The 17,500-nt window shown below is 35.7% G+C and overlaps 2 protein-coding genes across 3 annotated transcripts in view; one reads left to right on the top strand and one right to left on the bottom strand.

Moving 5' to 3' along the window:
- LOC125039446 (cadherin-23-like) overlaps positions 1 to 9,906 on the top strand; it is a 41,766-nt gene extending 31,860 nt beyond the window's left edge. The window contains exons 27-38 of the mRNA XM_047633380.1: positions 2,044 to 2,154; positions 2,397 to 2,578; positions 2,856 to 2,969; positions 3,305 to 3,402; positions 4,030 to 4,121; positions 4,437 to 4,546; positions 5,134 to 5,297; positions 6,015 to 6,138; positions 6,753 to 6,832; positions 7,097 to 7,273; positions 7,493 to 7,689; positions 9,069 to 9,906. Of these exons, the coding sequence (XP_047489336.1) occupies positions 2,044 to 2,154; positions 2,397 to 2,578; positions 2,856 to 2,969; positions 3,305 to 3,402; positions 4,030 to 4,121; positions 4,437 to 4,546; positions 5,134 to 5,297; positions 6,015 to 6,138; positions 6,753 to 6,832; positions 7,097 to 7,273; positions 7,493 to 7,689; positions 9,069 to 9,184 (1,565 nt within the window). The 3' untranslated portion in view covers positions 9,185 to 9,906. The remainder of the gene's footprint in view (positions 1 to 2,043; positions 2,155 to 2,396; positions 2,579 to 2,855; positions 2,970 to 3,304; positions 3,403 to 4,029; positions 4,122 to 4,436; positions 4,547 to 5,133; positions 5,298 to 6,014; positions 6,139 to 6,752; positions 6,833 to 7,096; positions 7,274 to 7,492; positions 7,690 to 9,068) is intronic.
- Positions 9,907 to 12,563: 2,657 nt separating this feature from the next.
- Positions 12,564 to 17,500, bottom strand: part of LOC125039447 (stromal membrane-associated protein 1-like) — a 27,755-nt gene continuing 22,818 nt past the window's right edge. For both annotated transcript variants that reach the window (XM_047633383.1, XM_047633382.1), the window contains one exon: positions 12,564 to 17,500. This exon is cut by the window's right edge and continues 165 nt beyond it. In XM_047633383.1, coding sequence (XP_047489339.1) covers positions 17,429 to 17,500 — 72 coding nt within the window. In that variant the 3' untranslated portion in view covers positions 12,564 to 17,428.

Below are 17,500 nucleotides of genomic sequence, written 5' to 3' on the forward strand. Positions count from 1 at the left end.
TATGTATATATATATATATATATATATATCATTTTAGTGTTACAGAGTTCGGGCAATTTGCAGAACGCTAACCACACTTATTTGTATTATAGCACCTAGATTTGCTATAATTCCCAAAATGTTTTGGATTGTTCGTTTGATCGACGTTGCTTCCCATGGCAATCCGATGGTAGGTTCATTAACAGTTTCTTTCGGTTAAAAAAAAAAAAAAAAAAAAAAGTGTTGGTACTTTTCAAGGTAAGATGAAATAGGTAACTAAATCCCCTTCTCCTGTTATTCCGCTGGCTGTTTCTCATATAATACTTTGTTTCGGCCAGCGTGTGAAGCAGCTTCGAAAAAAGTTTCAGAAAACACAAAGCTCAGGTCTTCGGATTTCTCACGGAAAGGAAAGGCGAGAGAGGGAAAGAGTATTAATTCTAATGCACATAATTGCCACAAATGTTGTCGAAACCAATCCCAGAGCTACGACGGACTCTTTCTTTTCTGGTACACAGACCTTGCCTCAGTGTCCTGTAACTTCATTACATTGCATTGCTAAACTTCACATTTGCACAAGCTATGGTATATAAAAAAGGATTTAGGTAATTCCAGTTATATGTTGTACAGCAGGGGTTCCCAAACTTTTTGTTCCTCAGTACCCCTTAGGCTTTTTATAGGTTCCCATGTACCCCTAACACTAAAAATTAAGCTTAATAGTAAAAAAGGACATTTTAATATTTTAATTATTTAAGTCTGCATATTTAGATTACATAGGCATCTTAAATGATGAAAACGGAAATAAAGCAATTACTAAGGTAACTGATATTTTGATCCAGCACATACAATACATACCTTTTTATTATTATTATCCAAAACATTAATGAACAAAACTCAGGTATTCTTATTTTAATGCATCGCACTAACTCAACATAAATGGATCACTACCAATTCTTCGAAATTTCAATAAAGGTGGTGCTAATCAACACAAAGAAAATGAGAAAAGTGCAATCTGAGTGCAGATTACAACACCATGTATTGTGCAAGTAATTGTTTCCTTCAGACCAAATGTACCCCCTGAAATGTGCAAATGTACCCCTGGGGGTACATGTACCCCAGTTTGGGAACCCCTGTTGTACAGTATAGTATTTAATAATACCAGCACTAACTCTGCAGTCTACCAAAAAGTTCGTTTAGTAAATTTCTGAATTTAGATATAATGAAATGGTATGTACTTACACTATTTTTTTTTTTTTTTTTTTTTTTTTTTTTTTTTTTTTTTTTACAAAGCATTGGAAAACAAGCATAACGGTTTTCTTTAATCGACCGAAAAATATAGATATGTTTAAAGGTTAAAGAAACACGTCAGTAGTAGGATGGCAAGTGACTTATTTACAGGAAAATCCGCATTTTGTATAGAGTGTGTTGTATATCAAGGAAGTGTCTAGAGGAACCTACAGCGAGTGTTGATTTTATAATATGGGATACCTTGAACTGTGATACATCCTGAGAGTTGCATTGTTCATTTTATGCAGAGCATGTAATATTTCCCCTGGGCTTAAGCTTTGGCAGAACTTTCGTTGATATTTCTGCTTCTGACAGCATGTCTCCCGAACTTGCCTTTACTTTCGCAAGAGTGGAGAAAGTAAAGGCAAGTAAAGGGTTTTGCAACTTGGTGAGAGAATTGCTGTTTCAAAATATACTGTATTTCGAATAAAGTTCCCATAAAAATCTGTTTGAGTATACAGGAGTCATAATCAAACCTTTTGTTGAATTTCCAAATCCTCTTGGTGATAATCAAGTTCATAAAAAAGTAATGTCTGACTTAATAACATTTCATCAGTAGTATCAAAGCGTGTATATATTTATCTAAGATCATTATACACTAATGGAAATGGGTGTATGGAGAAGATCATCCAACCCAGTGTTTTCAACTGGAGCTTCATAAAAAATACTTATTGATGGTCGCCACGAATAGGTTAACCCTCTCCTTCTTTCACTTTGTCTTGCTAAGCATGGCCCTCATTTTCTTCAAATCTCCCTAACTTCAAATTTTCAATCACTTAGAGACTGACCCTACGGTGACGGCCAACTTCTTGAAGGGAACAGACACAGATAATATTGATTTCGATCCGAATGATCCTGGAACCTATCAGGAAGTTTATTACGACATTGTAGGTAAGTCAGCACCTCTTCCTGTACTGAAAGGGGCTACGGTTCTTTGAGCTTTAGGGATGTAGTGCGACTTAATGATCATCAAAATTTCTGGAATAATTTCGTTATAGAGCGTTACTGATTATTTAAAATGAGTATTATCTGATAAAAAAAAACATGATTAATTCTAGCACCCTCCAAAATGATTTAAAAAGACTATTGCAGATAAGATTTCCCACTAACTAATCCCCCATATAACCTTGAAGGAGGGAGCACCAGTTTATTCGAGCTCGGAGACAGGACGGACAACACCATCAAACTCAAGAACCTTCCCCAGGGACTCGACCGCGAGGACGTGCCCGAATACCAACTCTACATCGACGTCACCAACGACCCCGCCACACAGCCGCCCATCTCCGAGATTATCGCCAGGAACTATACTCTTTATGTAAGATGCTGGAGGAGGAGGAGGATGCCCTTTGGCTGTCTTGGAGAGACGAGTATTATGGCTTTGATTCAGCTGGTCACTCATGCAGTGTATATATAAGTATATCTATCTGTCTATATATTGATCGGTCTGTCTATCTATCTATCTATTTGTATATATGTAAACTTGTATGTAGGTATGTATATACACATACATGTATACCTGGTATATAGGTATTATGAAGAGTTGTTTGTTTCCATACATACATATGTCATTGAGCACTTTATTTACATTTCAGTTGACAATCAAAGTCCAGGATGTGAACGATAACTCGCCACAATTCGAGAAAGCGATCACTATTGCAAGCTTTACGCAGAATGATGAAAAGGGCAAAAAAATTGCTGTAATTCAGGTTAGGAAGAACGTTGTCGTTAGTATTTGATGGATGTGTGTGTGTGTGTGTGTGTGTGTGTGCGTGTGCGTGTGTGTGCGTGTGCGTGTGCGTGTGCGTGTGCGTGTGCGTGTGTGTGTGTGTGTGTGTGTGTGTGTGTGTGTGTGTGTGTGTGTGTGTGTGTGTGTGGTTACCAAAATAAAAAATCCTTATATTCTTTTATTGAAAAAAAATCATTAAGTTTTAAATTAACTAAAAAAACACTCTCACTTACTCCTAAGCATATGTATTTTCCAAGAAATATTTCCCATGACTATGTTCTTGACCTCTGATGCTAAAGGAGCAAAGTCTTACAGGCCACCGACCTCGACCTGAACGAAACCATTACCTACGACCTCGGGGAATTCACCTGGTATGACACGGATGGAACGGCGCCGACTGATGAGCCGTTCAAGTAAGGAAGGGCTCCTTTACTAAAAATAAAAAAATACGACAATAGATAAAAGAGAACGAGAATAATGATACGTAAACATACATACATGCATATATATACATACAAACAATCATATAGCACATTCTTCTCTTAACCCAATGCCGTCGGGGAAAATGAAAAAAAAATGGGGAAAATGCTGTGCCCATTTTCTATATTTTTTGTGAAATGTCTGCTCGTAGATGGCTCTGCTAGTGCTTAGCCACAAAGGAGTCAATTAGTAGACCTTGTGACCATACGTGATTTGAATTGGCGGGAAAAACGTGTTTTTTACTAGTGCTATGGATATCGATGGTGTTATTTTTATTATAAACATTATAATTATTATAATGTTTTTTAATATTAGTAACAGCAAAATAAGATAATGTAAAATATTTCGTAAATCAAAGAAAAGGGTGAACGGGCGAGACGGGCAGTACTCCTAACTGGCTCATTGGTGACTTAGTACAAGTATAGCCATCTATGCGTATAAACAATCAAACAAGTACTAACAGTGGGCAAAGCACGTGTCTACCCGTCGTATCCGTCGGCAAGGGGTTAATACGATAAGCTTTGTCTTCTTTGTTTAACTTTCCATACTCTTATTTGCAGATTAGAGAACGGCGCAGACCTGATTCTTAATTTTAAGCCAACAGGATTGAACAGTGGATACTGCACTTTCCCTATAAATGCATACGACAAAGGTGGGTTGTTTTCATACAGTAATTGACATACTTGAACTATTTTACAGTAACAACTGCCCGTGAGATACCCTTAGACAGTGTTATGCTGTTTTTGTTTTTTGTCCAGAGATACAAAAAGATGAAATGATTCATTCATAACCGATCTAAATTATAGAATCTTTATGAAACGAATGCCCAATTACTGCTCTGATTTTTTTTCTTTTAGATTACATTGCATTTCATGGAGGTTGCATTTGTTTAATGTTTTGGGTGGCGTGGCCACATTAAACGCATTCAATTATTATTATTATGACTATATATTTGTTTTTCTTGCAGATGACAACACAAACTTCACAACAGCAAAGGTGTATGTCATCACAAATGCCTTCCAGCTTCCAGTCGTTTTCAATAACGATATTAGCATGGTATCAGAGAAAACAGAGGATGTAAGTTCACTGCTACATCATGGATAACTGATATATATCGTCGCTGAGATTTTTTTTTTCGTATATAAATTGAATGTTTAAAGAAGATAAGGTATAGACGACCTCGGAATATTCCAGATGTGCTCAACCATATGCGCCATGATTCCAAAACAGTAAAACAACAGTAATGATTTCTTGAAAATATTTTTTTTTTATCTCCTCTAAGCGTAAATGTGACCGCATTTGGGTATCAAAATATGCTCTAGATCAGAGGTTCTTAACCTTTTTAGCGTCACGGACCCCTTTAAGAATCTGTTGAAAGCTATGGACCCCCTCCCCTAGAAATATTCACACAAGCACAATTTTGCATCCAATGTGTATAATGTACTTCATTTATTGAGATTTGAATGTCTCGTGCATATATGAAATACATAACGTATTATCAAACGTGAGAGAAAAATATAAAAAAAACTCTCCATTTTTATATAAAACAGATATTTATCTGATCCTCACGGACCCCCCTGAAACCCCGCCACTTACGCGAGGTTAAGAACCCCGGCTCTAGACAAACCCTCCCTCATACAAACCGTGTCTGTTTCTTCCACCAGATCGAAGAAATATTCACGTCGGTCTACCAATACTCGTGTGTTGTGGACAGCACGACAACCCAGACCTCCGACACGGGCGAGGCGGTGGAGGGGAAGACCGTGGTGTTCATGCACTTCATTGACGAAACGCACAACGAACCCGTCCCCAAGGATGCCATTATTCAGTAAGGATACTTGGCTCGGCATTGCGGTCTGTTCTGGGGAGTGAAATCGAGTGGATAGGCTGATAATAAGGAATGCGGTATTCAAAACAGCGATGGATATGGTTACTTTAATGATAATGATAATTACAGTGATAAAAGCAACAGTAAAGTGATGAACCTAATGATAAAGACAATATATATATATATATATATATATATATATATATATATATATATATATTTATATATATATATATATATATATGTGTGTGTGTGTGTATGTGTGTGTGTGTGTGTGTGTGTGTGTCTGTGTGTGTGTGCGTGTGTGTGTGTGTGTGTGTGTGTGTATACATTATATATATATATATATATATATATATATATATATATATATATATATAATATGTATATACACGTATGTATATATGTGTTTGTGTGTGTGTGTATTTGTTCATGATAATGATTATGTTAATATTAACAGCGTCAAAAATTCAGATCCATATCTGCTTCTTGTCTGTCATTCAATGGATGAGCCACCTCTTAACACTTCCTTCGGTCTCCTCGTATCACACGGGGTCGTTGTTTCGCATAATCCACGGCCGTCCTTTCTTCAGAGATCCCTTTTTTCCTGACATGCTCCTTTTATATAACCAGCTTGTGGATTTCTTTATTTTTTTCTCTCTCTCCAAAAGTGCAATAGTTCTGATCCATTGTGATTACCCCCCCCCCCCCATCCAGGCAGACGACGGACGTGGAGGTCATCAAGGAACTCCGAAGGAAGTTGAATGAGATTAACCTCAACTTGAACTCCGTCGGAGATGAACAGATCGTTAGCGAGAGCAATGACCTACTCTTGCTGCAGGTGTTTATTTTGTTTATTTTGTTTATTGGCTGGTTTTGGACTTTTTTTGTACTATGAAATGGAGGTGTAGAGTTAGAGATGAGTGTAGGTACGTATAGATTATTAGTTGTGGGGACTGTCAATTTATTTTAAGCGATATAGATATTTCTAAACACAAACGCATACACACACACACACACACACACACACACACACACACACACACACACACACACACACACACACACACATATCCTGCACTTACGCTGAGTAAATACTCGCTTACATACCCCATGAAATGCTTAGATTTTATATGGTATTTACAAAGATTTCTCGTTTTTAAATTTTCTTTTAAAAATATGCATTGACCTTGTTAACATTGCATTCCATTCATGTCTCAATTTCTGTGTTTATGTCATTTAAGAAAGATTTTGACTTACCTCAAGTCGGGTTGAAATGTTAACTCACTCATTTTTTTTTTCTTTTTTCTTTTTTCTTTTTTACGTATCGTACTTTTTCATGACGCAGTAAGTTTTTCTTTTTCGCGTATCGTACTTTTTTCATGACCCATATACATTAATCCATTGTGTAGTGTTGTGTGTATTCACACATGACTAATACTGCCATAATTACAGGTGCTTTTGGGAGTAGTGTCCTTAGTGCTGGGTTCGCTAGTGATCCTCCTCCTCATAGCATACTGCATCAGAACACGAAGGTAAAAAAAAACATACATGTCTTTGAATGTGCTTCGTGAAGTATGGGCAGAAGCAGATAGATTAAAAAAAAAACGCAACCATTTGAGAATTGTTTGGTGTTATTGCTGAAGTCTGATAATCATGATATTGGTGATAATAATGATAATAAGGATGGCAGTAGTAATGATAATAATATTAATAATAATGAAGATGATAATGATTATTATTATAATAATAGTGATGATCATAGTAACAATGATTACTCCCTTTACTTAACATTTCAGCCTCGAGCGCCAGGTTAAGGTGCTGTCGACTAACACCTTCGGGTCCAAGGAGTCGGACTTGAACAGGGCTGGAATGGAAATGGAAGTCGTCCCCGGCAGCAACATGTTCAAGGGAGAAGGAGCGAATCCCATGTACAACATGAGTGAGGATGAGCTGAGGAATGATGACACGAGCAGGTAACGATCAAACGATGGCCTACTCTCTGTCGTTATCCTTTCCCATTATTTGACACAGTGAGGAAAAGGAACATATTTCTCCATATAGTTTTTATGCGTATTCATTTACATAATGCACACACATACACACACTCGTATGTGTGTATGCGTGCATGCGCACGCGCATGTCAATATTTAATTCATGAAGAGATCTCACAAGGATATTTCGTAACTTCGCAGTATTGGAAGTGGAGATTCCGTACTGGTGGGCGTGGAGGACAATCCTGAATTCAAGAACTACATCAACCGCCGCGTCAACGCCCCGGCGTCTCCGTTCGAGAGCGCATCGGGCGCGCGGTCCATCGACCAAGTCTCGGCGCCCGCTGCCTTCGCCGGAACGAGCAGATCCAACCCGCTGCTTGACATGGACGGAGTGGGCAAGTGACGGTTTTATTTACGGTGGGAAATCCACACTAGAGAAAAAAAAAAAAACTATATAAGAATTAGGGACAGGGACCTAAGACAGGGCCAGCATCTATTCGCGGAACGCAAATTCGACATTAAAATCAAGGTTATGTTAGTTTCAGTAACACTTTCTATCTTTCTATCTTTCTATCCACCTATCTATCTATCTATCTATATATATTCATATAGACACAGACATATATATACATACATACATACATATATATGTGTGTATGTGTATATATGTATATATACATATATATACACAGACATACATATACATATATATGTATGTATATATATGTATGTATGCGTGTGTATGTATATATGTGCGCATATGTATGTATAAATACACATACATATATACATATACATACATATATATATAAATATGTATATGTATATATAGATATTCATATATATATAATATATATATATATATGTGTGTGTGTGTATATATATATATATATATATATATGTGTGTGTGTGTGTACAACATTGTACATTTATAAATATGCATAAGCTTATGTATATAAACACAAAAATACATATACATATATAAATAAGTATTTGTATATATACATATTCATATATATGTGTGTATGTATACATATATTTACATACATAAATATATGTATATGTGTGTATACATATATATATACATATATATGTGTGTATATATATGTGTGTGTGTGTGTGTGTGTGTGTGTGTGTGTGTGTGTGTGTGTGTGTGTGTGTGTGTGTGTGTGTGTGTGTGTGTGTGTGTGTGTGTGCATGTATGAATATAAGTATGTATGAGTGTATATATGTGTGTGTATATATATATATATATATATATATATATATATATATATGTGAGTGTGTGTGTGTGTGTGTGTGCATATTTTTTTGTATATGCATATATATACATATATGTATCATATATATTACATAGATATATATATATATTATATATATATATATATATCATATGCATATATATATATATATATATATATATATATATATATATGTGTGTGTGTGTGTGTGTATATATATATATATACATATACATATATATACAAATGTGTGTCTATATATATATGTGTGTGTGTGTGTTTATATATATATATATACATATATTGTAGATATAGATATATACATTAACGGATTTAGGATGTTTCAAGCCAAGCACTAGTTTGGAGGTACAGCGGGGATTATAACTCCCTTCAGTGGGCATTTTTTGCATTTAAAAGATATTTCCAGCCAGTGTTATGCAAATTAATACTGCAACATGCCTTCAGCAGTAATTATAAATGTTGGAAGAATAGATAGGTATTACATTATATTAACATAAACTTCATGTCAACAGAGGACCGTGACCTCTCGGAAGCGCTGAGGGACTTCGAGGTGACTATCCGCCGATCGTCCTGTGAGTCGGATGGGTCTGTTGGCCACGATAACCCCAACTTTACCTTCGGGAAATGAGGCCCGCGCTCCCATTCCTCCTTGTGGATATTATGAGGACTATACTGTGCTTCCTTGTTGATCCATGTATATGTTTTGATTAGGCATTGAATGTGATATAAATGACATGCAAACACCCACGTAAATACACGTACACACATACCCACACAACACACATACGTCCGCGCGCGCGAGTAGACATACCTACATGCACAAATTAACATGTAATACCACTGTCTAGAATACGATCTTTGATCATACGACATTCGTAGTGAAGTATAATATTAAATATACTGTTTTCTGTTTACCAAATATATTGTAAATCATTAGGAGGGCAATAGTAGAATTACAGTGCAATCAACGAAAATACATAATGTTTTGTGGACCTTGCCATAATTCTAGAAGTAATGTAAGCTGAATACAAATGTATATAAATGAGTCAGTGTAGTGTTGCGTGTTAGAAGACTCAGTGGAAAAAAATTAAGGGTAAGAATGATCACTAATTATCCGAAGAACTTATGACACCCAAACACACTGATAAAAACGGATTCCAAGGATAAATCAAATATCTTGTGGAATGATCAATTTTAATTCACACTTTTTGCTACTTTGAAGGATAATCATCATTTGGGAGCTAACGCCGGCAGGGGCGCATGCCGATTCCACCCTCGTGTTTCCACCTACGAGGGCCCTTCATGGCGATCTGCCCAAGCCACGACCTTCTCGGTCGTCCCACAGGCCTCCTCCATCCAGGGTTGTCACGGACAGAGACAACCTGATGGACAGGGTCATTTTGCGGGAATCGAGCCAAGTGGCTGTATAGCCTGAGTTGGCGATCACGGATTGTGCAAGTAACAGGTCCTGTACCGGTCTCACGGTGCAGCCGTTGGTTGGATACATGGTCCCGCCAACTGTACCCCATGATCCGGCGCAAGGATCTGTTACAAATGGCTTCAAGACGAGATTCCAGAGAACACTCTCTGTTACTTCGATGTTTTCACCGCAATGACGTACCGACTGCACATAGTCTCCTAGTAGGCCCCCAAATCCTGGATCTTGGTCTTGGTCCAGGAGACCTCTAGCCCAATTTCTAAATGCATCAAGAGCCGCCACTAGGGTTTCCAGAGATTCAGATAGAATGGCAACATCATCAGCAAATTCAAGGTCTGTAACCTTGATATTGCCCAGAGTTGCTCCACAGTGACTTTGGACAGTAGCTCTACCCAGGATAAGCTGAAGGTTTATTATATAATATATATTCGTTTCCTTTCGTTCACGTAATCTTAGTAGACTGTGGAATGGCCGTAATATTTTGTTCAGGGAAAATACAATCTACATTCTTATTCGGTAGATTTTGAAAGTATTTACATGTAGAATATCTGTTAATTTTGAACAGTACGATAGGCATATAATGACAAAAAACACTACTCTGTTGGATACCACCCTCATAATCAGAAATATGCGTAAATTTGATCTTGATTTTGACTTTCGTGTAAAACCCACCCATACCTGACATTTTCAGTGTATTCTTTCATTAGACTTCATTGAGTACCTAAAGCGCAGCGTCTCCATACTGAATAAGGCAGCAAAGTCAGGCATAATTCTATGTTTTTATGAGAAGAAATTAGCCCTTTTTCCTGTCTTTCATATACTCGTAGTATGAAGTAATTAGAGTGCATGGCAACTGAGAAGGATTGAAAATACTGCTTTTGGAGTTACAACAACAAAATGAGTGGTGCGTGAAGTTTGTTCCCGGTATTTTTTTTTTTTTTTTCTCCTGCATATTATTTGGGAAACAATAGGGTTGCATGATTTTAGCCTTAATGGTGAATATGTGTATAAAGGAGATAACTATCTTTAAAATGGAGCCCAAAACTTTACTGGTATCACGTATTATTAGAATTATAGGTTTACTTGAGTCAATTTTGATTAGTAATATTATCTTCATCCCTATTCAATCAGACAGACCAGAAAAACTGTCATTAATGCTATGCATAGTTATTATCTTCGTATATTTTATCACTGAGTAGTTACATTTTCCTCGGTATTTTAATATTATTCTTAACACGAATGAAGACACCATGTACCAGTGAATATGATTTCCATTTCCAAAATTTTCTTTTAATTTGATACAAGTTTTTTATGTGAATTAAGGATGTACGTGTTCTTTGTATCTTTCAGAGAAATTTCATGTTTTTTTTGTTTTTTTTGGAAGATTTCATCAATGTATTGGGAGTCTGTAAAACAAACTATTACATGTATTGACGCACACACACATATGCGCGGGTGTACTGTATACATGAAGTTAGGTAGGCTATAAAGTATTCAATTTTATTTTAATTTTATTTGTTCTTACAATGAATTAATTGATGAATAACCATCATATATTTGCATCAATCTGATGCTTTCTGACTTTACAATTACAAATAATTATAACAGATTTGTCAAAAATATATTGGAGGATAAATGCACCCTTATTCTCCTGGCTGACACTTACTACTCGGCAAACGCTTCCTTTTACTATTACAACTGTTACAATGATGATAATAAAAGTAATGGTAATGCATTTAGTACTGATGTCATTTCCAAATGTAGGTAAGGCAATACCTTGTACCTGTGCATTGCTATTTATTGCCAGGCACATTTTTTTGTTTTTCTTCAAATTTTCGTTTTCCTTCATCGTCTTATACAACAATCTATAACGGTTTGAGGGGCTGCCTACCCCAGTCCATGAGTTTTGGACTGGGATCCCTCTGTTGTGTGGCCCTCACTGTCACTGGGCCAAATATTCCTTTTAAGGCATTGATAATTTTGCTGTATTTTGTGCAGGGTAGTCATTGAATGGTTGTATATGACACCCTATGCTATATGCAACTCTATGTAGCACCCTATGCTATAATCTTCTGACATGACGATTAATTGCTATAGGATAAAGTTGAGAAATTATTAAGTAATATTTGGTAGGTAATATCCTAACACTGCTTATACACTCTTCTGAAAACTCCCATAAAAGATCACTTGCCTGCAAATTGAGCATTATTTACATACATATCCAGTGAGTTGTTGGATATAATATGCCATAAGCTTTCATTATGACAGTTTTACATTATATACATAAAGCCTTGAATGATATGCACGAAACATATTGGTGTATTTGTTACCCTGTAAAAGCTTGGGCCATCTCCTGTAAGGCCCATGTCTACAGCTGTACAAGACCAGTGTCAATCACCCAAATGGTATTAGTGTACATATGCAATGTCATAAATCCATTGTCTGCTTTGTGTGTGTTTGTATTTGTATTGAGCACTTATATGTAAGGCAGCATATGCAATGACACAGAAACCTGTATATAGAATATCAGAATATCACCAAAAAGGTTTCTTTTAATAAAAGAAGTATACTTAGTTTATGCAATCTTTATTTTGTGTTTAAAAATGTAAACATAAGCAATGCAGATATAGAAAACAGAATTACTGTGCACAAACAATCAAAAGTATTTGCATGAATTTTTCCCTAATATATGCCAGAAACAGTATAGTATCAAATTACTAAACATTCATGTAGCATAATTCAGGCAATATTTATACATGTTGTACATAAAATACAAGAGTACAGTTTATTTTGACATCTTTACATCTCTGCCTGTAAGTCATTAGGAAAGACATTTAAATACAGAACTCAAAGTAGAATAGCTTTAGAATAGTAATCTACCAAATTATAATAATACTAAGTAAATAAATAATAATAAAACACACTGTCTTTCTTATGCAATTATATTCAAACTCTTATAAAGGAGTAATGCCAACTATCTTGTTAAGAAAATTTTACTAAACCAATTAAGCAACAAGTGTCTGGCAAGTTTATACTATCCTCTAAATCAACATTTCCAGTAGCAGGTTAGTTTAGAAATGTCTTTTGAAAATGTAATCAAAATACCATGCAGAACATAAACTTATTAGCAACATCAAACTATCTCACCCTCCTCTTATCCGGAAACGCACATACATAAACACACATACACAAGCAAATGGACCAATGTACTTACTATACAATACTTTTTCTATGCCACAATGGGAGCCATTATAAATCACAGACTCAAATCTAATAATGTGGTTTACTATATATTTATACATATATCTATATATTTACATTATGATTAGACTCTCCTTTGAATTATCACCTGCTGATGATTACATTATTCATAGAACAGTTTCCAGAAGGTGAAATGTCACTGTCTTTATGAGTTTTGAAACAATTAGTTTTAATATCTTTGCTCAGTGTTCTAAAAGGTTAATAATCAACACAGTTGGTATTAGTAAGCAAATTTTTGTTTTGTTTCTTTACTGTAAATAATAATAAACTTCAAAGGGGTAAAAGAAAAACCTTCCGGCTTTTAAACATTTGAGCTGACTAGCCTCTAGAAGTATTACGGTACTTTGCCTGAAATGGAATGTAAGTTGATCTGTACCCTGGTATAACATACACAATACACTTGAAAATGACAAACACAGTAATACCTATAATAAAAAGGTTAATGCATAATGGAACTTACATTACAATTTCTAATATAAACTTTAAGGAGGTAAATGAAAGATATATATGCTATATTTCTATTCAGCTAACTGGTCAGTTCATATAAGTACAGTAAACTCTTAATTTACACTGTTATTCTAAAATCTAATAACATCTAGTCATTATTGTTTAGAAACAACAGAAAAATTACAATTCACTTCAATAAATATACAAGTAATTTTTACACTCTCAGAAAAATTACATAGCCTTTTGACTGTCTCTTCACAAAAAAGTAAATTAATTTCACTTGCCTTAGTGACATTACATATTCAGCAAAATACCTGGATTTTAAAAGTGATAAATAAAGGAGTGAGAGTATTTCTTTAGACCAAACAAAAACAGTACACTGAGCAAATTAATGTCCATCTTGGTTACTAAAAAAGAAAGCATTTAGATTTTACTGTAATTACCTAACACTGACCATTAATAGCATTCTTCCTCTGCACTAGCCTCCCATTAACCTATTTTAAGACCAGAGTAATGGAGTTTCCAGAGTAGAGACACTGCCAAATAGCTCTTGCCTCTCATAAGTTGTGAAAGGAAAAGATGAATCATTAGAAGAATATTGGCAATTCACAATTTCTTGATGTTTTGCTTGGGTGGGCCAAGTATTTAATATGGTCAGCTGCATCCACTGTAACACACTCTTTGAGTTTGGATTTTCTTGGAGATTCAGACTGTACCTCAAATGGTAGTTTTGGATTACAATACCTTGATATTTTATAAACTTCAGATATAATGGGGGCCCTGGTTTGTTGCTTTTTTGCATGATAAATTCTGGACATGAGGAACAGTTTGTAAATCATAAGGAATCCACAAGCTGGCATTTTGTACATTTTGGCTATTTTTTTAACATAAAACATCTCATAAAAAGGTAAAAAGAAAAGGTGGTTAATCAAATCGTTTAAGTTTACATTATCCATTCTACTTGCTTAATCTTTGGTATCAAGTCAGCGATTATCTTCAAAAAGTTTATTACAATAATTACCAATTTGGCCCATCATAATACTGACAACCACTTTGCATAGTATTGTCATCAGAGAGCAAGATGCTGTAATGAAGCTCTATTTCATAAAACGGTAACATAAATATAACCTTAAAATATCGTAGAAGGCAGCACTGTCGGTCTGAATATTCATCAAAAGCACTACACAAAATAAATACTGATACATGATATTATGAGTTTGGAAATAACCAGGCAGACATGAACAAACAAAATATCTACTGAATACACCATGTTCTATACAAAAAAATGCAAGAGGCATAACTTAAGTTATTATGGATATTGATAAAATGGGTCTGTTATACACTTCACTTGTTCTGCACATTGACCTCTGAATATGAGCAACTGAAGTCAAAGATCAGCATCATTATCATTGCCTCACTAAATGAGATAGCATCTATGGGAGAAGAAGAGAATTTCAGACGCATAAATGCAGCTTAGAGAAAGCGACAAATTATGTCACCTTCCCAACTATGGTCTACAACAATTTAATAACATGACTTCATGTGACTAGTAATGATTGAGGATCTTCCTTGTACTAATCCCTTGAACTCATTTTCACGCAAACACCTGTACGAAAGGTTAGTAGCCATATAAATAATGAACACTGAAGAAACACAGTAAGATCTATGCAATGCCATATTTGTCTGCAAAGAGAAAGCATAAAAATATTATGCAAATGCTACAAATCTCAGTATAAGCAGAAAAATACTTCAGAACTTCGGAAATCTTTAAAAAAAAAAAAATAAAAAAAAAAAAAATTAAATAACTTCACTTATTGCTTTTTATGACTCTATATATGAATTTATTTTTTGGATGTGTACACGTACGTGTGTGTGTGTGTGCGTGTGTGTGTGTGTGTGTGTGTGTGTGTGTGTGTGTGTGTGTGTGTGTGTGTGTGTGTGTGTGTGTGTGTGTGTGTGTGTGTGTGTGTGTGTGTGTGTGTGTGTGTGTGTGTGTGTGTGTGTGTGTGTGTGTGTGTGTGTGTGTGTGTGTTTGCTTCTCAGCATTTTCATGTGTGTACAGCTGGATGTGTGTGTGTGTGTGTGTGTTTGCTTCTCAGCATTTTCATGTGTGTACAGCTGGATGTGTGCCTGTGTCTGTCTCCACATGTGTGCTCTGAGTTTGTGCATATGCACTATGCACAACTGTGCAATACAGAACGCCATTCCAGTGGCATTTATAGGCACTGTCCCTGATGAAATTTCGATTATCTTTTACTGTGATCTTGTGCTGTGAGAAGAGGAGCCTTTACCTCAAGCTACAACTTGAAAGGGAAACCAGAAAATGACACCTGAAAACAAGCAATGTACATATTTGGCATTTCAAACCAATATATGGGAATGACTGGCTGATACCTACACTTGCACAAAGTGAAGTGCATCATTCACCCACTCTACTAATCTGTTCTGCAATTGGTCATATTTCCACCAGACCAAGTATGGTGTGACACGAGGAATGATAACCTTTTGTCAAGGAAGCAGTGGGGGGGGGAGGGATAAACTGTGATATGTTATCAGGGTCAAGGATTTCCTTCACTTTTACACTAGCCATATAACCTATCTAGCCATCCCAAAAGTACATTATACCAAAACTATTCGTACACTTTCAGTGCTGAAATAAAATAAAAACAAGAAAAATGAACACACACAATACTTTTCACAAGTCACCTATTTTCTTACACTAGCCAAACAGTCTAACCTAGCCAACCCCAAAATGCAAAAAGGGGTGGAAATCTTCAAAACCAGTACTAAATCAACTCATTTTCGTATGTTGGAATAAGCAAACAAGGTCTGAATACAATAGATAAATGTTAGTCACTGACTCTTATTAAAAACTTTTATCTGATTTCATATCAAAAGAAAAGGAAAAAAAAAAAAAAAATATATATATATCCAAATACATGTACAGTTCATGTTTAGCTCTTTCTTCAGCACAAAAATAATGAAAAATAAAATCCTATGAATATAAATACAGGCCAACAGCTTCTATCATATATGAGCCAAGTTCTATACTGCCTTCAAAACACTTACTTTGCAAGCTACAGATCTTCATTTTGGGGAAAAAAAAAATACATTATACACAGCATAAAATCATAGATTAATATGGATAGTGCACATCTGTACAAACATTTGGCATTCATTGATTAAGTCCCTGACACAGGATTACTTCATACAGTTTGGTTTCAGAGCAGAAGTAAAGCTTTATTTGCAAAGTTATTTGCACCATGAAACACTATCACCATTATAAAATAGCTACTTTGATAACTATTTCCTCCTTAAGGCTTCAACATCTAAATTGGAGAAAATGTTCATCTGGAGCAGATTTTTTTTATCTTTTTTAGTCTCTCCTATAGTTGATTATATTCAGTACCAAATATGTATCGAGGATACACTTCATAACAAATGGGAACAATATGAGTATATAAACATTGTTTACCCTTAGCAACAAAAAGAACCCAGACCCCTACGACCACAACTGTACATCTGTATATCTGGCACTCCAGGCCTGGCGCTGCTGGTCTGTGCAGTGCCATCATTCCATCCTTATCCCTGGTCCCAACACACCCACTATACAAGTCCTTAACTCACCCAGAGCATACGCAGTGTTACCTCGGCCATTTCAATCCAGCATGTAGCACCACAGAGTCTGGCTGAGGTATAAAAACTGAGACCTAGCTTACACAATAGTTATTGCCACAAGTTGGTGGCCAAGGTGGTGTTGCCTCCGAGCCCACTGGCAGAAGTGTGACCACCCATGCC

The sequence above is a fragment of the Penaeus chinensis genome, chromosome 27 (genome assembly GCF_019202785.1).
Source record: "Penaeus chinensis breed Huanghai No. 1 chromosome 27, ASM1920278v2, whole genome shotgun sequence".
NCBI lineage: Eukaryota > Metazoa > Arthropoda > Malacostraca > Decapoda > Penaeidae > Penaeus > Penaeus chinensis.